We start from the raw sequence: 27379 nt of genomic DNA on the forward strand, positions 1-27379 counted from the left end.
TGGACAGAAGTAAAAAAAATATGTTCTTAATATTTAGTTTTAAAATTGAAAATGTGTAATTTAACATCTTGAGTACAAATGTACTCAATGAACTCACACCCTTCCCAAAATACAAAAGAATTTAGAGAAATTTGTAAAAGCCATCTATTATATTTAAATGAAGGGAATAAAGATTGGAAATTAGGACGCAAGAGGTAGAAAAGCACTAAACTCTGTAGCACTGTGCTTTTAGAAAAAAAATCTCCCTACCGTGAAAAAAAGCATTTCAGTTTAAAACTTTTATCACTAACCTATTAGGTTTATCAAAGTGTATTGCAGCTTTATTTGATAGAGCACAAGAGGGCAATTTCTCTCTCTCTTTGCTACGGAGAGAATTTAGTGTATCATCTTTAGGTGTCTTTGAATCTGCTTCGGCTGATATGGAAAGGCTTATTTCCTCAGTTTTCCCATGTTTACTGTCATTGTCTGAACTCTTGATATCTAAGTAACGTCCATTGTCCTCTGGAACTGAGAGAGGCACTTGGTCTAAAGAGGAGTGGACTAAGTCACAAACCACTGGAACAGCGAAGTTTTCATTCTTGAAGAAGTCTATTTCACTAAAAGAAGAAAAACAAATGTTACATTGTTGGCAGCTTTTCAAAAGAAGATCTGAATCAGGCAACTGAAATATGAAAATATTGTGGTGTAAATGAACATGCTACGTCAATTCTTTTTTACAACTTCAGTAATGTCTCATCTTGTATCATACGAGATGTGTCGGTGAAAACTCTGACATACTATGCTCTGCTCCTTTCACAGGGTACATCTACTGCAGAGAAAAACAAACAAACGCCACCACCCAAGTTTCAGAGCCTAGACCAACTGACTCAGGCTTGTGCTACAGGGTTCAAATACCAGTGCAGATGTTCCCGCTTGGGCTAGGTAAATGCGTCCCCCTGGTGAGGGGAATGCCTCTCAGACCTAGGGGTCCAGCCTGAGTGAGAATGTCTACACTGCTATTTTTAGTCACAAGCCTGAGTCAGCTGATGTGGCCTCAGAGACTCACTGCCACAGTGGTGGTGGGTTTTTTTGCAGTGTAGGTGTACTCTTTTTTGATAAAGAAAAATGAAATGGTGTTGCCAGAAAGATCTTAAAGATGAAAGGGTAGAAAGGTTCAGCTTTGTATGTTTTGGGCTGAACCCAAAGAATTGAACAAACACAAAGTGTCAAGAAGCACAAGTCTGTATGGAGTTAATATTTAAGATGTTTTGGCTCCGAATTAATTTTCAGAGTTCAATATTTAATATACTTTCACCTGCCCTGAAATGGTAACTATAAACTTTGACAAAATGCCTGAGAGGTTATCATCACTTTTTGTATATATAGATACATACTCTGAAAAAATCTTACTGTGTAACTTAAGGGATACTTAAAAGCTGGTGCAAGACTAATACTTTGGTTTTATTTATTTCAAAAAGAGAAAGTTGTTAAAATGAACATCCCCTCAGCAGTGTTTGCAACACAAGTACTGCAGCACTTGGAAACCAAAAGAAATTGATGACAGAAGTGAAACAGACTTCTACAGATTTTCATTTTCCACTCAGAGAGAAATGCAAACACAAACAGTACAACAGTGAAGAGCAAAAAGTATTTAAGTTCATTTTAGTTTCACTGTTTAAACATATTTAAATTAAGGATGTAAGATATTAACCGGTTAACCGATAAGCATCAGTCTTACCAGTAATGTTTTCAGTTAATGTTTAAATGTCTAATATGCGGGGCCGGCAGCTGGTACCCCATTTAAAACGTGGGGGTGCTGCAGCATCCCCCACACCCCTAGCTCCCGTGCTTATGTTGTGAACTCGTCAACGGTTAAACATTTAACTGATACAATTGTAATAATTTAAATGGTTACTTTTTTTAAATGTAATTTACATCCCTAATTTAAATAAGATTCCTTATCTATCTATATTTAAGTCAACCGTGATTGATAAATGCACGTGATAAATTACTACATAGGCTGAACCTCTCTAGTCTGGCAGCCTCGGGACCTGACCGGTGCCAAACAAGTGAATTTGCTGAACCATGGGAGGTCAATATTATAGCGAGCAGGTCTCTTTTTATTTTTATCTCGCCGAGGCGAATAAATGGAAAAAGGCTTACAATGCCGCCTAGCCAAGGCTTACCAGCTCTCTTCATAACAAAGTGTTAGTGTTGTTACAGAATTTTACTGTATTGGCACAAGGAAATAAGTATATAAAGCATAAAAAACAAAATAAAATCATGCCAGACCACGGATGTTGCCGGAGCAGAGAGTGCTGGACTAAAGAGGTTCAACCTGTATGTAACGAGAGCCCTTAAAAAGCTCTATAAATTTGAAATATTCTATTGGTTCTTACAGAATTCCATATATTAAAAGGTAAGATTCTGTCAATTCTAGAGACAATCCCTATGAACAACTAGTGAGGTTTTTTGTTTTAAATATTTTACATATATTCTTATGTAAAACGCTGCAAAATCAAAAATACATACCTCTCAAGTCTTCGGATTTGTTCCATCAAAGACCATTTCTCACTGTTTAATGCATTAATTTGATCTTCTAATTTTTGCACTATTAAGCATTGCTAAATGCAAGATAAAAATAATGAAAACAATTTAGCAAATTCCACTTATGACAGTACATAATAAACCTGCATAAGAGTCGTAAGTATAATCTTACTTCTATTGACTGTGATGCTCCAAATATAGGAACACTCCCTAGTGTAGGAGTGGTAACCTCTGTCTCATCCTCTTCAACACCAACTGCTACATCCACAACATCTCTTGCAGTTACTTGATGGTTTCCGAAGTCACGATAGAGTTGTAACAAGTCTGGAGGCTTTGGAATGTTCAATCCTACATCATCCCACAGTTCAAAATCCTTGAAAAGATTAAAAGAAGAGTCAGAAGCCTATGGCACATTTCTTTTTATTCTTGAATTTTTATTCACTTCATTACATGTATATACCTGCATAAGAACAAGACACATGCCAAAATGTCATGGGTATTTTGGAGAATGCTAGGTGAGCTGCTTATACCCAACTGAAGGGAAAAACAGAAGAAGTCAAAGTTGCTGCTCCAGGGCAGAAAGTAGTATCACCCCAAATAAACTTCTAAGATCTGCATTAGGAAGCCTTCCAAAATGCACATCTGGCAATATTTGTAGTTGTTTCTTTCATAAGTTGTGTGGGTTTTATCAGGTATGCCAGTCAGGCAAATTTTTAGCGTAAAGCAGGCAGCAGGTGGAAGGGTATTTGTACTACTGATGCAGAGGTCTTTTTCCCCTCAAAGTTTAAATAGATAAATAAATAAAATAAATTCCATCTCATAGACACAATAAAATCTGTGTGTATCTGTAAAACAGGGGCCTAAATTTTCAAAAATGCAAAATCACAAAAACTGTGTGCACAAATAATCTATTACTTACATAACTGGTTATTTGAGTGCATATTCCCATTCACTATTGGGTATCATGGGTAGTAGGTCAGGCTTTCCCTTGGGGAGGCAAGGAGGCTCCCTGCCCCACCTGTTTCGGCCAAGGCCTCACCTCCACTTGCTGCTCTCAGCCCCCCGAAGGCCCTGGTTGGGTCAAGCTCTTGGCCACGGCTGGAGCTCCAAACCAGTTCCACCTCCACTCCACCTCTTCTTTTCCTCCACCACACCCACCGCAGCCTCACCCCCTCTCCCTACTGCAGTCCTGAGACTGGAAAAGCTCTGTGCCACGGCTCCGGAACTGCAGTGGGAAGTGAGAGCTCCTCCAGCCCCAGAACTGAGGAAGGAGGGGGAAATTTTTCCAGGGCCCCAAATCCACAACCGCCCCTCCCCCCCCAGCATGAGGTTTGGGGAAGCGTAGCCTCCATCAGTCTCCATTACACGCCACACATGTTGGGCATCAAATCACAGTAACTGTGTACATTTCAAAACCTGGAGACCATTTTATCTTTTTAGACTATCACCTAAAGTTCTCTCTTGTTTGACTAGTCTGCATTATTTCTATCTCCACTATTAAGTTTGCTCAAAATAACTAACATAAGAAAAGAGAAGAACATGTGTAAGACATTAAAATACATTTGATTATTCAAGTATTGTGCCACTTTGGGTTTGTCTACTCAGCAGCTGGGATTGTGCTCCCCAGGGTAGGGAGATGAGCATGCAAAAGCTCTGTTTGAGCTGGTGTGTTAAAAACAGCAGTGTGGCTGCTGCCGTGACAGCTTGAGCTAGCCACCCAAACTCAAATCTGTCTAAGCCCGAGTATGGACACCTGTAGCTAGCTTAAGCTGCCAACTATGCCACAGTGGCCGCATTGCTACTTTTAGCGTGCCAACTTGAATGGGACTCGTGTATGTCCGTCTAAACATGCTGGGAAGCATGCTCCTAGCAGATGTGCAGATATACTCTTAAAGAACATTTTCAAAGGTATTAAATGCTGACATTTTTGTACAATTCTTTCCCACTGTTCTTCAGGCACACATTTCTTCTTTTATATTAGAGATCTAGGATTTATTTTTTCCACTCTCTGCCTTTGAGGGCAGAATTTGGCCCACAGCTTCTGTTATTGCTGATTATGCATGAGAATCAGAGAATCCAACTTGACTGTCAGAGAATGGGTTGAGTTTGAAGGGCTGGCCATTAGAAATTTTTTCCCCTGTAAACTGAACACATTTGATATATAATGTGAGACATGTGCAACCCAACAATTTAATTTTTATGGAGTCAAACTGAAGAGCAGAAATGCACGTTAAGGACACCACACTTAATGGAGAGCCTCAAAGAATTCTTTTAGAGAGATAAACAGTTCTGTTTCACACTATTTCAACATTACAGAAATTTTCATGTAATATGTGGTAGCATTTAAGTTTTTCCATAAAGATGTGCATTTTGTCCACTGTTATATGGATTTACAAAATATTATCCAATACTATGTGATAGTAATTCCCATCCCTTACTTTATTTTTATTGAACCTTAAAAACAGAGTAAATTCTGAGAGTTAATATTGTACACAGTTTGACTGAGAAATAGGTATTGTATAAATTTATGAAAACTGCTGCACAATATTTTATGCTGAGGAAGGATTGCTTGCTTTACCTTATTTAAACATACTGATAAAATTCATTTGGATTTCTATTTACTCACTTCAAAGTAGCAAGCAGAATATTCTTGATCATTTTCTTGGTATTTGTTCCATGGCATGTAAAATGAAGTTAAATTTTTGAAAAAAACATTGTTTTTTCCCCTATCGGTAAAGCTTCCATTATGGTTCATAACTCCATTATTGAGGGGGTGATTGGCTGGGAAGTATTAAGCAAGTAGAAGAGCTGAACTCTTTCCCTGCATGTTGGTTGTAAGTCTCGGGGACTGTCAACATTAACCCAGAAATGAGCAGATAATCAAACTTTTCTAAAGAAGCTAAACTGAGGGAATCACTACACAAATTTGCAATAGTTACCCTCATGGGCTATTTTTTCCTCCATATATTTACGTCTGATGACAAATGCAGGACAAGTTGTTTAGAAAATTAATTTCTCATTTTACTCTCTATATGCTGTAATTAGAATACACATGAAATTGATACATAAAATGGTTATTGGTAATAAAAACTTTATAATCAATTGAAGGTTTTCAGAAGAAGATAATGTTCAAAATTTTACAACTAAATTCTTCAACACACCTTTTAAGAGTGACATTGTGTGATTGTGTCAGCATACCAGAAAAATATATGGTAGTTTTGCATTTACAAATTACAACTGGATAATGGGATTACCAGAGTATAAAATGCTCTGAAATAATCAAATCATTGGTTCTTCTACAACTACTAGAAGTAGACCAATGACTGACTGTACATGACCAAAACAAGGCTATGAAATTTGAAGTAAAATCTTAATTACTTGTAAAAAGTTAATCTGAACACTGCTGATTAGCGAATGATGCATTTTTTTAGTTAATATGAGTTGATATAGTTCTACCCATTTTTAAGTGCTCTCCAGCCCCTTATTTACATGTTTTGCAAACAGAGCCTATTCTGATGCATTACTTAGTGCTCCTGTACTTTCAATTTATGGCTCGAACCAGCAAAATATTTATGAACATGCTTAATTTTATGCATGTTAGTAGTCCCACAAACTCCACTGGGATTACTCAAATGTATATAATTTAGTGTATGTGTAAGAGTTTGCAAAACCAGAGCTCATTTCAAGAACTACTCTGACTTCAAAAACAAATTTAAAAAAACCCAGATTTGAACATAGGAAGTGCAGGCAAACATTTTTATCAAAAAGATTAACCAAACTTTACCTGATCATCACTTTCATCTGAAAAGGTTATTGAAGTAAGCTTGTAACTATTCTTTAATAAAAATTCATTGACTAGGAAGTTTAGAGCTCTTTTCTCAAGAGGTTTGATTGGCTCCTGGAAAAAAGAAAAAATGAAAACTGTAAATCTTATGCTCACCTTCTTTATGGTTGCTATGCTACAGATGTATATGGATTAAAGTTATTAACTCAATTTCTGTCAACCACCTACCTGAATTTCAGGACTTGATTTATAATTTTTTCGTTCCTGCAAAGGAACTTCATTTTCTGAGAAGAGAGAAAAAAAAAAAAATTAACATAAAATTTACTCTTTCATCTGGAAAGAGCTCAGCTACTTCTACATTGTCAAAGTAGAAAGACTAAAGAAAAGGTTTATGTACACCACCTGCAGCCTGAGTCAGGTTGGCTCGGAGGGCCTGAATGGTCTCCTTGGCTTTCCGTAGTTCAAACTCCAGGACTGGACAGGGATTTGGATTAAACACACACAGGCATCCAACCAAGGAAAGGGAAACAAAAATAAAATATAAAAAGCAAGGATGGGTGTAAAAAAAATATACAGTTTGTATTGAACAGAAAACATGCAGTCTTTAAGGAACTCATGGATACATGCAGCAGAGTTGGCCTGAAAGCAAACTGGTGAACATTTTCCATAATCATAGTGGTCTACAGTTAACAAAGCTAGAAGTTCAAGCTGTCTGACAAGGAATCGCTGTAGGTTTTTAATAAAATTACTGTAATATGTATCTTAACTTTGCTTTAAATTGAGGAAAATGTTGTGATGCTTCCACCCTTCCCCTCTCCAAATCCTAGTAACCAATATACTGTGATCTTTTGGGATAAAACAAAGGGGAGAAGTTTTTTAAAAAGCTAGTGTTAGAGCTAGTGGAAGCAGTTTGTGTGGCAAAGCTGAAAACATTTAGAATGCCATGATATTATTGTCCTTTTAAACTATTTAAGGTTGTTTTATATACTAAAGAAACGACACACTATTTTGCTACTTTGAATGAATGCCATGGAAACATCTCAAAGTTTGAATCCCACTGTATTTTTTGCTACGAGACAGTTACCAAAATATCATTTACAACGTTTTTTGTTATAATTCCTATGAGTTTTCTGTTATTTTCTAGAAGTAGACCTGGATCTTTCACTTTAACAAGACTCAGTGAAGCTTCTGCAACAAGTCAAATACATTTAGATATGCATAGCTAAAAGGAAGACCTATATATCTCATTACAGTCCTCAGAGGAAGCTTACAGTACACTCACTCATAAGCAATCTTTCCTCTGAAAGTCTTTACTTATACCACAGTTCTAAAACTGGTCAATTGAACTCAAGTTCAAAACTGGAGATCCAAAGAGTATAATAAAATTTAGCTGTTCAACATCTCCATTATGAATTATCCTAACGATGTTCCAATAAAGTTTACTCTAACAAGTATTTTTTAAATGTGAGTACAGTGCTGCTACCTTGAAAGCAACAAGAATCAGGGTCAGGTATACAATGGCTGCCAATTTAAAATATACTTTGAATCGCTGTAAAAGGATTTAACGACTTTCCGTTTCATAGTCATTTACATTTAAACATTTTGAGGGAACCTATTTAGGGAGTTACCAGCGTCCAGACACCTTACTGATTCAACTCAGCCAGGTATAGAGTATGTGCATTAGTCTGAATACCAAATGTAGGCAATTATACTTAAATACCAAATATTCAGTTGCCTAGAGAAAATGAAGTAGTTCAGTATTTAACTATAAGTGACAAAACTATATACTTAAGTGTTAGCTAAAACTACCTTGGACAGCTGAGATTGTCTAAATTAGTTTAATTTTAATACCGATGTGAAGCTAATGATGTTTTAGCTCTGTCAAATAAGAATGTTTAATATATTCTTTACACAATCATTGCCTGGAAACACTTTACTGGAGTATTCTGAAAGACTATTTTAGATGACAATGTCATGAACTCAGTGTTTCATTTAATTGGCTCTTATTTGTAAGATGTATTATTCAGTTCTGGACAAAAGTGTACAAATAATTCAGTTTCCTGTTGGACTGTCATTAACAAGAGCCTCTTGACTATAAATGAGTGCATGGAAAAAAGATTCACTCAGTTTGCATTTATCCATCAAAACTGAAGTAGTAACTACAGTACATCACATTTACTACATGAAAGTAACTTGTCTGATGCACAGAATTTTACTGCAGCAGTACAAAAGCACAACTGAGGATCTGATGAGAAAGTATGTAAAAGATCTCTTTAGTAGTCAGCAATGCTGATCTGCAAACATTTCTGTGCAACCAAGTTAGAAAACGTTTTTACAGAAAATTACACTTTTATATATAACTGATCATTTTTAGCATTTGCTTAAACATATGAATATCACACAAGTTTATAGTTAGATTCTAAATAGTAATGTGTTGATTTATTCAATTTTGAAAAACGTAAAAACCATGTAACTGATTGAATTCAGATAAAATAATTATTTAACAAAAAGTGAGCATGTATTCATATTTTTAGATCTCTTTAAAATATTATAAATGATAAAAAATAAATTACAGAACAATTGCAGATCAGAAGTGCCCTGCACCAGAATGATATAATGTAAAAGAATATTGGTAAAAAACACAAACTGGAGAAACTCAGGAATCCCAATGAGGAAAACTGAAGCAGAAATAAGAAAGACATATGACTGAAGGCATAGAAAGCCAAAAAACCCATGTCAGACAAACCCATGTCAGACGGCAAGAATTAAAATTTTAGTGAACAATTGCAATGATCCTGAAGGAATAAAAACACAACCATTATGACTTTACCTGCTTGTTCCTAACAAAATGGGTTACTCTGCTGCATGTTTCTCTTTAAACGGCTTAAGATTTTAAATAAGACAAATATCTGAGGAGCACTAGCTCTACAGTATGTCAAACGGCCACATTATATGGCACAAAATAAAACTGACCCTGTTAAGTCTCAGACCTCATTTTTTATTGTGCATAACTCAGCTATTTTTGCTCCCACCAGGCTGACAAAATTTCAGTCTTCAGCAACCTACATTTTTTATTTTTTTTTTTGTTAAGGCAAAAAGCGTACATTTGTCAGCATTTGCTTTCTCTTACTGTTCATGATTTGTAAAATGTTAGTCCAGAATATTGATTAATCTTTAAAAATATCATTCAGAATTAACTTTTTATTTGAGAGACACAATTATGCATATTTCAACAAGCAGCTATATTTCATGATGTCTTGTTACTGCATTCTTTATTATACAACAGTGGCCAGCACTAATGTCAATATACGCTGATAGTTCTAGATGGGGAGATCTTTTAAACTCTATTTAAGAGAAAAATTGCAGTATCATACCGTTACCTGTTAACTTAGCAAATATTGACGACTGTACGGTATCAGTACCTTGTTGTCGGGGAGTTTAATTCCCTTCTGATCTAAGGGCAGCATGTATAAATACCTCCAATGGACTCAGTCCATTGGACTGCTTTAAGCGTCAGGCTTGATGAACCAGCTAACAGGTACAGCCCATTAGGGAACTTGGAGGGAGGACTTATCAAGAGCAATCCAGATAAAGTTGAAGTGTTTGGTGTGAGACAGCTCTCTTAAGGAAGAAATTGAGTTTCCTCCCACCTCTGTGAGGAAAGCAGAGGTTCAGAAGCGGGAGCCCAGAATGTGGCTAATCTCTCTACAAGAGGGCATCATTGAACTTTTCACCATGCCTTAAAATTCAATAGTTTCTGTCGTCTATTTGCCTTCCAAGTAAGGAAGGCAAAACTGCCCAGGCAGAATTTGCTTCAAGAGCCTGGGGTTGCTTGCTCCCTCTACAAGGAAGAAGAGCTCAGATTGCCTTCACTGCCTTAGGAAAGCACTGAGCCTCCATTAGTGAAGTTGAACCTTCCAAATAAGTGACTAAAGGTCTAGGGTCAAGATTTTTAAAAACTATCATTTTCAGTGCCTCAATCTGTGGGTGACTAATCTGAGACACTGTTAAGAGGCTTGATTTTCAGGGTGCGTTGGCTGAACATTTTCTTAAAAACTAGGCTTCTTTAAGAATCTCAAAATCATTAGACACTTGAGACTCTTGACCTTAAGGCTGAGAACTCCAGTTTAAAACACTCTGCAAGTAACAGTCAGACTACCTCTGAGAGGGTAGGGGGACAGGCAGAAGGAATGCAGGGCTATGCTATGTTAGTAATCTTCTCTCTGGATGAAGAAAATAAAGTAGTTGCAATACATATCTGAAATATAACCAGCTTAGTACCTAATTCTTGGAGAGCCACTGGACCAAACACATGCTTGTAAGTAGTACAATTCCCGTTACTTCAGTGAAATTTGTCATATTATATCTCTGAATCAGATTTCAGAGTAACAGCCGTGTTAGTCTGTATTCGCAAAAAGAAAAGGAGTACTTGTGGTACCTTAGAGACTAACCAATTTATTTGAGCATGAGCTTTCGTGAGCTCATGCTCAAATAAATTGGTTAGTCTCTAAGGTGCCACAAGTACTCCTTTTCTTTTTTCTCTGAATCAGAGTTTGTCAGCCTTTTTCCATAGTACTTCACAATTGACAGTGTAAAGGCAATTACTATGTAGGCAAGTGTCTCTATTCCTTTCATACTGTATCTTCAAACACTATGTGTTTGCAGTGTTATTGTAGCTACACTGGTCCCAGGATATTAGAGAGAAAGAGAAGGTGGGTGAGGTTATATCTTTTATCAGACCAACTTCTGTCGCTGAAAGAGACAAGCTTTCAAGCTATATGGAGCTCTTCTTCAGGAGCAGGGAAAGATACTCAGTGTCACAGCTAAATACAAGGTGGAACAGACTGTTTACCATTTCGTCTGTGGTAATGAGTTTTACTGGAACAACCCTATAGATGTGGGGAGGAAGGAAGAACCAGACAGAAAAAAAGAGTGAAGAATGGAAGAATGGAACTGACAGAGGGGATTGATTTTTTGAGTTAGTTCATATTCATTAATTACACAAGTCAGGGCATCACATGCCTAAAATTGCCAGACCTAGAGCTCTAGCAGGTATAGTTTAGTAGTTATTGGATACATTTTTCAAAGTCCAATTAACATAATTCCAAATCACTACAATATTTCTATACCACAGAGTGAATTTAAGATGGAGCAGAAGCCTCAGTTCTTACATGCCATTCTATTAATACAGGATGCTATAGGTTTTTGATTGCAAGTTTGTATTCTTTATTAGTCTGTAGGAATTAAACCCATTTTCGTTAGCTTATTTTACCATAAATAACGTTAAGAGGAGGAATATTAAACCCCATCATCTCTTCAACATTAACTTTTATTAATTTTTTTCAATTAACACAGCACTTAAAATAAACCATGATTTTAGGTGAAAGAAAAATCAAGTATCCAGTTGAATCAATTTTCCAGCAAAATGGGTCAACTTTTGGCAATTTTCACCTAATACCACAAGCTTTAATGACAAATGAATTTTGGATCACTCTTTTTGGATTGCTTACATATGTATACAGGTAATTTCTGATACCCAGGTCTTGATGTATTATACCAGGGGTTTAAGTAGAAAAATGGATTTTTTTTTTAAGTTGCTGTTTGGTTTGTCAACTATATCCACATATTAGGGCTAATGAATTTTTATGTCTTACATCTTTTTCCCCTCAAAGAGATGAAGATGAAAAAATTTAATCATAGTACAGGTCCTCTTCATCAGATTCCCCATATAAGCTCATATGAGACTCCCCCTCACCATCCCACAGCCATTTTAACTACAGATGGGATCAAATGGACTGGCAAATCTGAAATGCATAAGTCCATTTTCTTTTCTGCTTACACAATTCACAAATGAAGACTGAACATCAATACTGAGATATAAACGGATGCCTTGAACTATTACAATAAGAAGTCTGAAAATAAGGAGAGTGCTTTATATTATGGCAAGAAGAGCAATACAAGGACTTCCGTTTGGCAGGTATCAAATTTTTGCCACTGTATTCTTTGAATATAGTAAAGTGGGTTCTAATAGTGACTAGCCATGGCACAATTCTGATTTTCCAAGCAAATCAGGACCAGTTTATTTTAGCTACTGATGAACACAATGGCTTTCTATCTTTCTTACTGCTTTCAAGTGGCACAACAATAAAATCAGAAATGATGTGTTCTGTCTAGAGAAATCTTTAAAGGGGAGGATAGTAGTATGAAAAAGTAGTTAATTCCAAGAGCTAGGATGAACTATTATCAAAAGGAGCCTTCTATATTAGATTATGTCCTCACTTCTTCCCAAAAGACTGAAATTCAAACTCTTAAGAGCACTATGATATCAAAGTGTCTCCTTAGACAAGAGGAGAAAAAGTGAGAGAAAACAAGAGAAGAATAAGGAAGAGGGATTAAGTTAGTCAAGTTTATTTTGCAAATTTAAAAACAGCTTTAATTTAAATTTAAAAACAGTCTTCGCAACTAAGAGGTACTTTAAGAGCAACAATTGTAGCTCAGTTTTATTTGTTTAAAGGGATACTGAAAATTAAAAAAAAAAAAAAAAAAAAAAAGTCCAATGCTGGAAACAGTTCTCCCCTATGTTGGAATAACACTTAAAGACTACTATAAAAGATTGAAAATAATTTTCTTTTTTAGTTTATTCTGTGCATTTCTGACAGAACTGTGCATCACTGTGTAGCTCGAAATCTTGTCTCTCTCACCAACATAAGTTGTTCCAATAAAAGATATTACCTTACCCACTGTGTCTCTAATATTCTGGGATCTACACAACTACAAGAACTCTGCATACTGTACAGTCAGTTAGTTTATCGTTTGGGTGGATCATTCACACAGCAGCAGGGGAATGAGATTTGTGCTGCCTTTAGCTAAACTAGGATTCAAACTCACTGGATCTTTTTGAAAACTTTAAATGGTCCTAGCTCCAAAGAAGCAGCATTCAAACTTGCACCTGATCCAAAATTCTTGTCACTTTTTAAGACAAAAATATCTTGTACACCTCACCACCGACTTAGTAATGTCATGCAAAATTGTGTCACTAGTTTATTATTTGTTACAGAAATGGACTATGAACTACCACATTTATAAGGAATGAGATCTGTTACATTGATACCAAGTTACAAGGAAGGCCCAAAAAATCTCATCTGCTTTCAGTTATTTCAAAAATGCCCCTTGCTATGTTAAAACAAACCTTAAATTTTTACCTTGATTTGGAGTAGGCTTTCTAGATTGGAGTGCTATCAAATTTTCTGTAATTAAGGTTCCTTCCATCACTCCACATCAAAAACGACTGACGCAGTATTATAGTGGCGTTAGCACCACTATAGTTAAGGTTTCATCAAGACTTCTGTTTAAAAGTTGACCTCGCTGAACCCTCTAAAATCCATATGCTTACTCAGATTTCTTTGTAATTTCATGTGCTCAGGAGGGTGCAAGGTATGGTTAGCGATCCAAATTTGGGTTCATTTGAACTAGGGACAGCAGTGATATAAGCCTAGAAAAAAATAGCCATTTTCCAAAAAGTTTCTAGGGGTTTTTTTGTGCCACACCAGAGATCAAACTATGGATGTGATGTGCATCAAAATGGTCTCAATTTATCGAGTTTTACCTGTATGATGCTGTAAGATTATGACCATTTATATAATTGATATTACCAGTGTTACGCAATTGCTACAAAACCTGTACAAAGTATGTCATGTAAGGTGTCAATGGAAAAGTTATGATTTACTAAGTATGATTACCCTGTTTACATACATGTATCATCTTTGTATCTGAAGTTATATATATTCGCTATGTACTGGTATCTTAAACGTGTTGTATTCTTGGGTAACACCCACCAGACTGAATTTACATTAGGGCCAGAAGGCTATGTATTGATAGCCTATCAAAGACACTTAGCTCTCACAATGGACCATAGAAGAAACTCACCCAATCCAGATGGCTCTTCCTAAGGATGCCTCAGGCTTTGAGGGGCCAATGGCCACCCTCTGTGGTTCAGTAAATTATGTAAGGGCATGTGATATGTTCCTGTAACTCTGGACTCCATCTTGGGCCAGTAACTTTCCACAAACAGGGGCTGTGGGCTTTGTTTGGGACAGTAAAATTCCATGTACATGGTAGATGATTAAAAAAAAAAAAAGGACCCCTGAGATATCTCCATTTTGTCTTCATTTCCTGCTTCATTTCTCTGGACTAGATTTCTAACAAGGAAGCTTTAAACAAAGACTGCTGATCACTCAATACATCTGAGTAACTTCAGAGACACTTTGGCAAGCTAGCAGCGATTCGATCACTGCTTCAAACCTGATATAAGAACTTTGCAATCACTTGTATGTATACGATCTATTAATCATTTATAACTCTCCTTTTCTTTTATTATTAAACCTGTAGATTTTAGTTACTCAAGGATTGGCATCAGCGTGACTACTGAGTAAGATCTGAGTTATAAGTGGCCGATCTCCTGGAACTGGAAGGACCTTATATATGATGGAATTGGTTTTCAATAACCACTTATCATAAAGTCCAGTGTCTGGGTGATGAGCCAAGGGCTAGGCTGCCTAAGGAGATTGCATTTTTCACTTCTTGTTAACCAGTGTTGTGATACCAAAATTTACTTTTGTTACTGGCTTGGTATAATCTAAGGACAGAATAACCACCAGTTTGGGGTGAGTCTGCCCTATCTCTTAGCAGTTTGTCCTGAATTTGGCATCCTCAGCTGTGACACACTGAGGCATGGTGACAACCTGGCACCCACTAAGTCTTTGAGGGAACCCAAATTGTGAACAGTATTTAAGACCATGTTCACCTGAACTCCGTCATCTGAACTCATTCATCTGAACTCACACACACACACACCTTTATTCTGCCAACCTCACAGTTGCTGAAACATACAAACTCTTCATCTCCTATTATAATCCATTCACTCTCACCCCCAGGATTCCAGGTGACACTATTAAAAGGAGAAATGGGAGGTGGGGAAGAAGGCTGCCTATGCTACCTTCCCTCTAATCCCCTGGATCTGGCAGTAGACAATGGGAATTATTTGGATAAACTCCATGTGCAGTTAGTGTGTTAGGCACTAGAGGTATCTACACTATGTAGTAGAGGCAGTAGTTGGGCTTACTTGGTAAAGATGTATTTGTGATTGGAGGACTTGAGTGAATTACTTTGACATGTAACAGAGCTCTGATTAGACTATGAGATCTATATTTCGCAACCTCCAATGTGTTTGAGCAAAGGCAAAAGCTACATGTGCACCTTCAGGATGCAGAATGCATCACTTCAGTGCAGACTTGTGTACATTATATAATTAGCAGAGTACTGGGGTTTTAGCATGAAGGATACTGTCAATAGCAGGTTGGGATAGGACAGCTGTCTAAGCATTTATTATCTGCATGCACTCCAGATAAAATGAGTGTGTAGCTCAGGGATGGGCAAACTTTTTGGCCTGAGGGCCACATCTGGGTATGGAAATTGTATGGCGGGCCATGAATGCTCACGGTTCCTGGCCAATGGGAACTGCAGGGGAGGTGCATGGAGCAGGGGAAGCATGTGGAGCCCCCGCCTGCCCCTATGCATAGGAGCTGGAGGGGGGACATGCCGCTGCTTCCGGGAGCTGCGCGGAGCCATGGTACATGCGGAGCAGGGCAAGCCCCGGACCCTGCTCCTTGTAGGAAGCTTAAGGGCCAGAATAAAACGTCTGAAGGATCGGATGCGGGCCCCGGGCCATAGTTTGCCCACCCCGGTGTAGCTATACTGAATGACAGAGGCGGTAGTTAGCTCTGCTTGGTAGAGGTGTATTTGCAAGATCTGTAGATTACTTGGAGTGCATGACAGTTGTGATTGTGATCGGAGACCTAGGTTTTCCATTATTATGTTTGTGAGGAAAGGGAAGAAGTGCATGTGTACCTTCAGGATGCAGCAGGTATCATTTCTCTGCAGAACTGCATAGGTTTTGTCAGGAGCAGGGCACAGAGCTTTTATTACAAAGGATATTGTCTGCAGTGAGATGGAATATAAGATGACCTAATGCTTTAATGCTTATTAAGTGAAACTGAAGGTTGAGATAGTGTAGTGAAGAAGTGTAAGGGAGTTGCAAAAGGCTGTGAAGTGGTTCTTAAATTGTACAGGCATGGTAATCTTTCTGGGGAGTTGGCTGAATGTGCAAGTATGTCAGGATCTGTAACCTCTTGATACTTACAGTGCCAAGAGCCAGTGTGAATATATGCATATTGAGAAGTTGCTTGCAGAGGGCAGAGAGGGTGGCATGGTCAACCTTCCCCCTTCTCTCCACCCCTCACCTTTGTCCTTGAAAAGTATTAGCTGGAATCCTGGGGGTGAGAGTGAGTGGGTTGTAGGAGGTGGTGAAGAGCTTGTACATTTCAGCAACTGTGGGGAGGTATCAGAATAAAGGTATTTTGAATTAATGGGGCATTGCTGAAAAAGGGCAGAGTTAAGGTTGCTCATGCAACCTGTGCATATCCTAGTTTTCAGAAGTTTAAGTTTTACTCAACTCAATGTTTTGCAAGGGGACAATATACCATCATGCAACCTTATCTCCGCCTTAAAATAGTTTTTTGCTAATGCTCTGATTGAGGTAAATTTTCCTCGCTCTCCTCACGTAGCTCTTATGCAACTTGTGGTTTCTGGAGCATATGATAAAACTAGGCAAAGTCCATGGTAGTTCTCTCATCAGAAGGGTCTGGGGGGAAAAAAGAACTTTATCCATTAAATTTCCTCATTTAAAAAACCCCACCAGCTACAAATGTCAGGGCTATCTAGAGTACTTTATTTGGAACACACTCTGAGGAGGAAGACAATTCTAAATGTATAATAGAAACTGAAACTTGTAGTGTGTATGTGGCAAAGTATGGCCATCAGACAGATAAACCAGCATTTTTAATTGGCTGGCCAGTACAATATGCTCATTCAACAAGTTGGTTGCCAAATTCTGCACCAGTTTCAGTTATCTTCTGAACAGCACACTGTGACACTGGCAGACCAGTGCCAGCTCATGCCAAGGTCCCTAGGTCTCAAGTTAATACTATCAGATGAATAGCTGGAAACCAGTCTGACCTACCTGTGTATGATTATTGCTAAAATAGGTTTTAGACTGGTAATACTGTGTTGCATGTTTAGACTTTATGAAATGTTTGTAAATTGCTGCATATAGATTCATAGATATTTAGGTCAGAAGGGACCATTATGATCATCTAGTCTGACCTCCTGCACAATGCAGGCCACAGAATTTCACCCACCACTCCTAAAAAAAGACCTCACACCTATATCTGTGCTATTGAAGTCCTCAAATTGTAGTTTGAAGACCTCAAGGAGCAGAGAATCCTCCAGCAAGTGACCCGTGCTCCATGCTACAGAGGAAGGCGAAAAACCTCCAGGGCCTTCCAATCTGCCCTGGAGGAAAATTCCTTCCCGACCCCAAATATGGCGATCAGCTAAACCCTGAGCATATGGGCAAGATTCATCAGCCAGATACTACAGAAAATTCTTTCCCGGGTAACTTGGATCTTACCCCATCTAAAAACCCATCACAGGCCATATATTAATCTTGCTTATTGTACCTGTAACCCATTCTATAAGGTAACAGTGTTTGTGCTGTAACTGTAAAAATGTTTGCTCTGAAATTGTAAATCCGGTCAGGGGAGAAGCATTACCAAGTGTGAAATACTAGGTCACCACAAGAGGTGTTATCTCCTCCCCACAAAAGAAGGTCTACAGACTTCGGACAAAAGATTTCATTGATTGCTTCCCCCACAACCCTGAAGAGGGCATGCGTCCAAACCTTCATCCGGTCACAGCTTGAATGCTGTGGAAAGGAATTAAAATGCTTGTTAAGGAGAAATTCTTCCTATGCTGCTTGAACTTTGAGGGGCAAGAATTTCTAAGGATAATCAAGGAGTCCCAACCTGTTTTGGCTGTGTTAGCCCTATAGGTATACAGAATCTGCTTACAACAGAAGTTATAGTCACCTTTCAAAAGGTGACTAACTCATTTCTGTGTGTATTGCGCACCTGCTTTAACTTTGTAAATAACTCATTTCTTTTTCCTAGTTAAATAAACCTTTAGTTTCTGTGTTAAAGGATTGGCGATAAGCATTGTCCTTGGTTTGAGATCTGAGTACAACTGACTCAGGGTAAGTGTCCTTTGGAACTGGGAGTAATCTGAATATTATTCTGATTTCTATTGTAAAGCAACCATCTATCACAAAATCAAGCTTGCCTGAGTGGCAAAATAGTCCCCTTGGGCATTCCAGTCTGTCTGTGACTCCATGATAAAATTATTATAGTGCTTTACGAGTATAAACTTTTTACAGGCTAGACCAAATCTAAGTACAGAACATAAAACTGGTTTGGGGTTTTTGCCCTGTTTCCTGGCAGTCTGATCTGAGGCTGGCACTCACAGTTGTGAGCCAGTCGAGACAGCCGGACCCACACCTCGGCAGTTTAATTTCAAAGTAAAGAGACAGTAACATGGAGCACATCTGAGAGAAGCTGTTGAAACCGTATGTAAAAAACAAAAAGTAATCTCGGCCATTGTTGCTCTATGATAATGTAACTGCAGCTAGACCTACTTCTAGACCCCTCTCGATTGCAAACAAAAGGTAGAGAAACATCCTTAAAAAGGGGCAGCTATCCTTGCCATTTCCTGTTGCTTCCCTCATCCAACATCTTGTGATTCACAGAAAAGAACAGATATCAAAGAAACGCATTACAGTTCAGGTTGGGAGCAAAGACAAATCTCTCATATATATATTTTTGATTTAGACAATGCTTATCTGGCCTGGATGTAGGCTAAGCTGATGGAAAGTACCTGGTAGATAAACACAGATACTTCATTTCATAAGGCTGCTATGGCCAGCTAGTCTTCATTAAATAGCTCATCTGCTGAAATCCAGCTTTTAGAGGGTAGGTCAGATTAATTCCATACTATTGTATAGTTTATATAACAGTAACAAGAAAATGATCTAGTGATAGACTACAGGAGAAAACTGCATTTAAAGAATGTATTTTAGGCTTTACCATTATCTTAAAATGAGGCTTATACTCTGAAAAGTGATGCACATATAATAGTTGGATACAATGATGTGACGAAGTGGGACTGTTCTTAATGTTTCCTCTGAATACCATAGGGGTGCCTCAGTTTCCCCTATGCATTTCTTAAGTCTCTAGGGGGTGGGATAAGGGGGTGTAATTGTTGCAGAGCAAAGAGCCAGTGTACGTTAATGGCTGACGCTCTGTCTCCTGGCAACTGATGGTCTGGGCCCTTCCCCCCTGCAAGGTGATCGCTAAAGGGGTTGGAGAACAAAGGAATCAGGTGACCTCCTGACCCAGAAAAGAGACAAAGCCCAGAGGAGGAGGGGCTGGAGGGTGAGTCAGTTGGGGCTGGCTGGGGATGTGGAGTGAAGTGCAGACGTGGTTGTCTGGCTCACTGCTCCACAAAATGGACCCGGCTGAGGGGTTCTGCTCCCTGGACCGACAAGCTCTGTTTTAGACCGTGTTCCTGTCATCTCACAAACCTCTGTTTTACTGGCTGGCTAAGAGTCACATCTGACTGCGAAGTTGGGGTGCAGGACCCTCCGGCTTCCCCAGGACCCCACCTGGGCAGACTCGCCGTGGGAAGCATACGGAGGGGCAGAGGATGCTGAATGCTCTGAGGTCAGACCCAGGAAGGTGGAAGCTGTGTGAGCTTTTTGCCCTAAAGACAGTCGGCTCACCCAGAGTCCTGACTGGCTTCGTAGGAAGCAGTTCCAGAGCATCACCCGGGGACTCCGTGACAACTGGGATATATTGCACCTCGTGGATGGTGCTTCCTGCAGTAAGTGACTGGGGAACAGTAAAACGAAGGGGGATTGACAAGGACCAGCTCGACCCTGGCAAAGAGGTGGTAACCTCGAGAAGGGCTGACACACTAAAGGTTCTCCCTGGAAATCGTGGGCGGCTGAGAGCACACAGGCCTGTGAGTCCACAACAACTTGGGAACAGCGGAGTGATGGCCTATCACCATCTCCTTAAGAAGGACATTGTAACCCTGTGCAAAAAGAGAGGGTTGCGCATTGGAAAGTTCACCAAAATACAGTTAATCGTGCAGCTGGAGGATGATTACTGCTCTAAGGAGCGGATTCCTGACCCAAATGGGGCTGCAGCAAGATCTGGGAGCAGCTGGAGCAGTAGCCAGGCATCCCCAAGACTTCTGTCCCTGACCAGACGGGGGTCTTCATGATCGGTTCACCATCGGGAGATCGGAGACGGACGGGATTGGAGCAGAGTCCAAGAGAGCAAGAGGACAGAGAGATAGCAAGAGCCCAAGAAAGAGCTGCAGAAGCAGCAGCAGCATGAATGGACGATGGTGGAGCAGAGAGACATAGGGGACTTCCCAGGGGTGAGTGGAGATAGACCCCGAGGTGCCAGGTCCGCAGGGAACCTTGATACTAAATTGCTGCCCCTGGTTCAGGAGGGGGGCGGGGGGAAACGTGGATGCCCACCACACTACCTTTGAGCAGGCTGTCGATTTGAACCAGGGGGACTCTGCGGAAAAGCCCCAGTGTCTAGCTCCCTTGCTGGGTCCCAAGGCCATAGACTCTGTCAGCCTGATGGGTGGAGTGGTGGACAGGCTCCCACTCCTGACCTCAACCTTTATGTCAGGTCCCTCGGATCCCCAGTGGGAGTGGAAGGTGATGGTCAGTGGGGAGACAATCCTGGGGTGGCGAGATCCTGGGACAGAGGGAACTGCTGTCAGGCCCTGGATGGTGCAGCCCCACCAGATGCTGAAGGGCTGTGTGACCTGGGTGAAGGTCCCAGGGATGAAGCCCCTCACCCTGCCTATGGCCCAGATCCCTGTGCAGACACAGGGCAACAAAAGTGATTAGGGGACTGGAACACATGACTTATGAGGAGAGGCTGAGGGAGCTGGGATTGTTTAGCCTGCAGAAGAGAAGAATGAGGGGGGATTTGATAGCTGCTTTCAACTACCTGAAAGGGGGTTCCAAAGAGGATGGCTCTAGACTGTTCTCAAATGGTAGCAGATGACAGAACGAGGAGTAATGGTCTCAAGTTGCAGTGGGGGAGGTTTAGATTGGATATTAGGAAAAACTTTTTCTCTAGGAGGGTGGTGAAACACTGGAATGCGTTACCTAGGGAGGTGGTAGAATCTCCTTCCTTAGAGGTTTTTAAGGTCAGGCTTGACAAAGCCCTGGCTGGGATGATTTAACTGGGAATTGGTCCTGCTTCGAGCAGGGGGTTGGACTAGATGACCTTCTGGGGTCCCTTCCAACCCTGATATTCTATGATTCTATGACACAGGAGGGGTTGGGCTGGATGGTCGTTGGGGTTCTCCAGGATATCAGCTGTGAGACCCTGTTAGGGGGTGACTGTCTCTCTTTGGGACAGGATCCAGGCCCTGCTCCTGTAATGGCCAAGGGTTTGAATTTGAATACAGGTTTCAGAGTAACAGCCGTGTTAGTCTGTATTCGCAAAAAGAAAAGGAGTACTTGTGGCACCTTAGAGACTAACCAATTTATTTGAGCATGAGCTTTCACTAAAGTGAGCTGTAGCTCACAAAAGCTCATGCTCAAATAAATTGGTTAGTCTCTAAGGTGCCACAAGTACTCCTTTTAATTTGAATACAGGGAACCAATCAGCTGAGACGGAAATGGTCAGTGAAAATGCAGATGACCTGGCTGGCAGGGGGAGGAGCTGCTAGGCTGCCTGTAACCAAACCCCCTGGGGCTACGTGGGACAAAGCTTTCCCTGCCCCCTGCTGGCTGTGATGCTGTAAGGAGAGCAGAGAGCTCGCTGCCTGCCCCCACTGGGACAGCCAGGGCAGCGCTGAGCAAAGGGGGAGCTGAGACCCCAGCTGAGTGGAGGGACCCACAGGCAGGGCAGGGCGGCTGCCAGCCAGGTTTGCCTTGTCCAGAGGCGCTGCTGGGAAGTGAGTCCACAGCAGGGAGGGAGCGACCAGGGACAGGGCTCAGCAGGGCTGTGACCCCAGGCCCAGCCAGCAAGAGGGAACAGGTCCCACTCCCTTCCTCAGCAGCTGAATTCCAGACCGAGCTGCAGAAGGATCCCTCCTTGGAGGAGCTGAGGGAACTTGCTGGCCACAGTGCTGCAAACCCCCTTGGGAAAGGCTGCAGGGAAAGATTCCTGTGGGAGAAGGGATTCCTGTACCGGAAATGGGCTCCCCAAGGAGAAGCAGAACTGTGGGGAATCAGGAGGCAGCTGATGGTGCCCCAGAAGTATCGCCGCCAGCTATTGTATCTGGCCCATAATGTCCCTCTCTCAGGACACCAGGGAATCCAGCGCCCCAGGCAGCGGCGGCTGCAGAACTTTTTATGGCCCGGAGTCTGTGACGCAGCCCAGCAGTACTGCAGGTCCTGCGACCCCTGCCAGGCGGTGGGGAAGGCACGGGATAAGAGTGAAGCTCCCTTGAGACTCCTGCCCACCATAAAGGAACCTTTCCATAAGGCGGCTATGGACATAGAGGGGCCCCTCAGGAAGGCGACCCGTGCAGGGAAGAAATACATCCTGTTGGTGACGGATTTCGCCACCCGCTACCTAGAGGCAGTGGCTCTGTCCTCCACCGAGGCAGACATGCTGCTGACCATCTTCAGCAGAGAGGGGGTCCCCAGCGAGGTCCTTACAGACCTGGAGTCCAATGTCATGTCAGCCCTGCTCTGGGGCTTGTGGGAGAAGTGTGGGGTCTGGCCCACTTGGAACTCTGCATATCACCCTCAGTCCAACGGGCTGGTGAAGAGGATCAGAGATTGGCCTGTTCTCCCGAACGAGAAACAGGTCCAAGCCTTTATTGGGATGGTGGGGTACTACTGGGGGTCTGTACCCCACTTTAGCTCCCTAGCTACTCCCATCACTGAGCTATGTAAGAAGAAGCCAGACAAGGTGGTCTGGACCAAGCAGTGCCAGAGGGCTCTCTGTGCACTGAAGGAGGCTCTAATCCAGGGCCTGGTAAATCCAGTAAACCCAGACAGTGCCAAGCCCTTTTCAGTAAAAAGAAAAGGAGTACTTGTGGCACCTTAGAGGGTAACAAATTTATTTGAGCATAAGCTTTTGTGATCTACAGCTCACTTCATCAGATGGCTGGGCATGGTGCTAATGCAGGTTGATGCTAAGAGGGGGGAGACACCCCACTGGGTGCCCAAGCAAAAAGCTGCTGCCCCGGGAGCAAAATTACATGGCCATAAAGAAGAAATACCTGGCCACGGGCAGGCCCTTAAAAAGCTGCAGCCGTATCTATTTGGGCAGTGCTTTGCAGCGTATACTGACCCCTCTACCCTGACGTGGCTGCATCCAATGAAAGGGGCTGATGCCGAGCGGCGGGTGACAAAGAAACATGGACAGAGGGTGGCCAAGGTCAAGATGGGGGCTCTTAACCAAGAGAATCTGAATCGCAGCCCTCCAGACTGGAGTGCTGGGAGAAAACCCGATCCCAGTTTGAACCCCAGGGGTTTTGGGGTGGAAAAAGGGCACGGGCCGCATAAACCTTCCCAAATGTGGCCTGTGAGTGCCATCGAGCACACCCAACCTAAGGGAGGGCGTGAAACAGAAAGGGTGTAAAAATGGAAGGGCCTGATGTAACTCCCACCAAGGAATGGGAGAGATGATGGGGCATCCATGGGAATGTTGGTGGGTTCGAACTTCCCCAGGTCACTGGCTGAAGTGACCTCACTCAGTTTGGTCTCAAAGAGAGGGAGAGATGAGATGAAGTGGGACTGTTCTTAATGTTTCCTCTGAATACCGTAGGGGTGCCTCAGTTTCCCCTATGCATTTCTTAAGTCTCTAAGGGGTGGGGTAATTGGGGGTGTAATTGTTGCAGAGCAAAGGGCGAGTGTACATTAATGGCTGACACTCTGTCTCCTGGCAACTGATGGTCTGGGCCCTTCCCCCCTGCAAGGTGATCGCTAAAGGGGTTGGAGAACAAAGGAATCAGGTGACCTCCTGACCCAGAAAAGGGACAAAGCCCAGAGGAGGAGGGGCTGGAGGGTGAGTCAGTTGGGGCTGGCTGGGGGCGTGGAGTGAAGTGCAGATGTGGGTGTCCGGCTCACTGCCCCCCAAAATGGACCTGGCTGAGGGGTCCTGCTCCCTGGACCGACAAGCTCTGTTTTAGACCTGTGTTCCTGTCATCTCATAAACCTCTGTTTTAGTGGCTGGCTAAGAGTCACATCTGACTGCGAAGTTGGGGTGCAGGACCCTCTGGCTTCCCCAGGACCCCGCCTGGGCAGACTCGCTGTGGGAAGCGTATGGAGGGGCAGAGGATGCTGAATGCTCCGAGGTCAGACCCAGGAAGGTGGAAGTTGTGTGAGCTTTCTGCCCTGAAGACAGTCTGCTCACTGAGAGGAGGCTCTTCCAGAGTCCTGACTGGCTTTGTAGGGAGCAGTTCCAGAGCATCGCCCAGGATTCCATGACAAATGTGCCTCAGTGATTTGTTATCTTATTTTATAAGTAAACACAATTTTTTACCTGCTGGCACTGAAAATATTGAAATCTGAAAATCTAGGGTTTTTTTTTTTCCTGGCTCATGCATCACCAATAAAGATTTTGCAACTAGAACATAATTAAAGGGGTGGTTTTGTGCAAGACCAAAAATAATCCAGCACAGTCTCCCAATGTTATATTGGCTCTGCACTGTTAACAGGAGAAGATATTTGTCACTTAATGCAAACAGATACCAAATACTTGGGAAGAGCAGATCTGTTTAAAGAAAAGAGCTGCCATTTTTTACACAGTCCCTTTTCTTACCACCACACTTAGTGTCTACAGCACTGGATAGTAGAAGAATGAAGTTTTCATGTATGCCAGTTGTCTGGGAACAAAAAACAAAACAAAAATAAAAATGGGGAATTTATGGCCAGCATCCTTACTGGGGTTAAATTGGCATTAACTGTCTAGTCACTTATTGGTTACCTGTCAGCGACAAATTAACGCAGGAATAATCAGTAAGCAATGGTTGCTCTCATACTGCAGGTTTCAACAATCTTCAAGTACCCCTGTGGTTGTGGCAAATAATACATCGAGGAGATCGCAGTACAGCATAAAATCTCATGTATTATGTATACAGGGCATTAAGAGGGATATATTTTGTTCCTCTTCATTCCTAAAATTACTTAACAGCAGCACTTCAGCTGAGCTAACTGAAAGATGATTTGGAATAAATCTGATGTAGCAAAACTACAATCCAGTACAATCTTTAACATGTTCCTGGAGAGGAAAGATGCAATTTATAAATGTTGCTGCCCAAAAAAACCTCATGAAGCCATATGGTAACCCTAGTATTCTAGGACTCCCATCCCACACAAAATCCTACTCACCTGCTACGCGTTCATCTGTCTCCCTGTTTCCATCATCAGAGTATCTTGCAAAGTCTAAAGAATCAAGGGTACTAATGCTTCCAGCTCGATCTATAAGAGGTGAAACAGGAATTTAACCATTTGTAAAAAGTCCTAAAAATTGCAACAGTTTAATGAACAAAAAATAGATTTCTTTGGGTTTTAATAATTTTGAAATAGATGGTTACTCAATTGTTGTGTATGATTAAAATTTTATTTTTAAACCTTCACACTTTTTAAAAAAGTAGTACAATAGAGAAACAAGAGTTTTTTGTTTGTTTTTTTTTTTTTTTTTAAAATGAGAGCCCAGTAGCAAGACTATCCTGACTATACAGAAACATGCAACAGTGAAGGGGAAAAAAATGTAACATTCTTGCATTAATTAAAGTATGTCAGGAGAAAACTAATTCTCTGTTGGCTACACAGCAATCCTTTTTCTGTCAGGTGCCACAGAGTTTTTTTGTTTATATCCTTTTGCTGTTATACATATGGTCTACTTACTTTGTAATAGATTTCAAGAATACCAGCTTGGTTCGCATTAGAAATTTTAATTGCTATGGAGATGCAGGTTTTTGGCTGCCAGAATCCTTTACTTTATTCCCTGTTACATGTAATGTTTTAAGACAGTTCAACAGACATACTGCAATCAGAAGAAATGCTTCTCTATAATGCTCATTGCTGCTCTGTGTGGACAAGCCCTAACAGGCAACAGCAAAACCATCATAAGGGAATGGGAGCAAAAAGTCTAAAAAATTTCTGCAGTAGGAAACTTTTTATAAGGATTAGTGTGCGCATTTTGCCAAAGAAGTTTAGAAAAGCCATTTTCTTTCTATATGCTTACTGTATATTTGCAGCCCAAAGGCACAAATTTATAGTTACATACCAAAACTGTTAAAAGAACATGAAGGTTCCAAAGTCAAGCACTGAAAAGTTAGGAAGTGACAAACTGAAGGTTGTCTATGCATTCTTAATTCAGCCCCCTTGTAATTAAAGACTGTATCGTAATGCATACACACATGATCACATTCTATTTCCCCCCACCCCCAACCAGGACCCCAGCTTCATTTGTTGCAGAAGTTGGAATGTGTAGTGAATGAGACTGGGACCAGAAGAAGAGAAAGGCTTGTAGCATGGTAGAGTAGTTGAATGCTGCTCTGGAAAATTCCATCCTTGCCTCTGCCACAAATACAAAACTGAAGAAAAAGCTTCAATGGAGTTTCACTCAAACCACATAATGGGAGTGGAAGAGGCACATATCACAGATAACTCTCATGAAGTATGTATATAATTTTCACAAATAACTAACATTATAGACAAAAAGTAATCTAGCTCATCTTAAATTTGTCTGGCCACATTAAATAGCAAGCGGAATAGATATCTGCATGACACAATGTAAATTAAACACTAGACTTACGTGAAGAAAACTAAGTCCCTCTTCCCAAAAGGAAGACTCAAAACAGGCTTTTAAATGTAGACAGAAATTTCAAAAAGACAATTGTGAAAACAAAATTGAGAAACCTTAGATAGCTGTACTTAGAAGTGTTCAATATTTTTCAACTTGTGTCATTTAACATCTCCATTAACTGAAAATGGTGAGTTCTATGGATGTTTCAGCAATATAGGTAAAAAACATGGTATAAATGCTAACTTGTTACTGAGCTTCCAATGAACCTACCTTATTATGCAACTGCCAAATCAGTTTTGTCCTGTCTAGGACA

General features: G+C 41.0%; 1 protein-coding gene across 11 annotated transcripts in view; it reads right to left on the reverse strand.

The window, feature by feature from the left end:
* Positions 1 to 27379, reverse strand: part of RELCH (RAB11 binding and LisH domain, coiled-coil and HEAT repeat containing) — a 122377-nt gene that overhangs the window by 80488 nt on the left and 14510 nt on the right. For 9 of the 11 annotated variants that reach the window (XM_073332228.1, XM_073332227.1, XM_073332231.1 and 6 more), the window contains exons 2-8: positions 25644 to 25733; positions 6713 to 6784; positions 6539 to 6594; positions 6311 to 6424; positions 2699 to 2899; positions 2512 to 2603; positions 291 to 596 (exon numbers count right to left, since the gene is read on the reverse strand). In XM_073332228.1, the coding sequence (XP_073188329.1) occupies positions 291 to 596; positions 2512 to 2603; positions 2699 to 2899; positions 6311 to 6424; positions 6539 to 6594; positions 6713 to 6784; positions 25644 to 25733 (931 nt within the window). Of the gene's footprint in view, positions 1 to 290; positions 597 to 2511; positions 2604 to 2698; positions 2900 to 6310; positions 6425 to 6538; positions 6595 to 6712; positions 6785 to 13512; positions 17270 to 25643; positions 25734 to 27379 lie in introns of those variants that run through there. The other 2 variants (XM_073332233.1, XM_073332225.1) reach the window with 2 other exon arrangements.

Source organism: Lepidochelys kempii, chromosome 2 (assembly GCF_965140265.1).
Source record: "Lepidochelys kempii isolate rLepKem1 chromosome 2, rLepKem1.hap2, whole genome shotgun sequence".
In the NCBI taxonomy this organism is placed as follows: Eukaryota; Metazoa; Chordata; order Testudines; family Cheloniidae; genus Lepidochelys; species Lepidochelys kempii.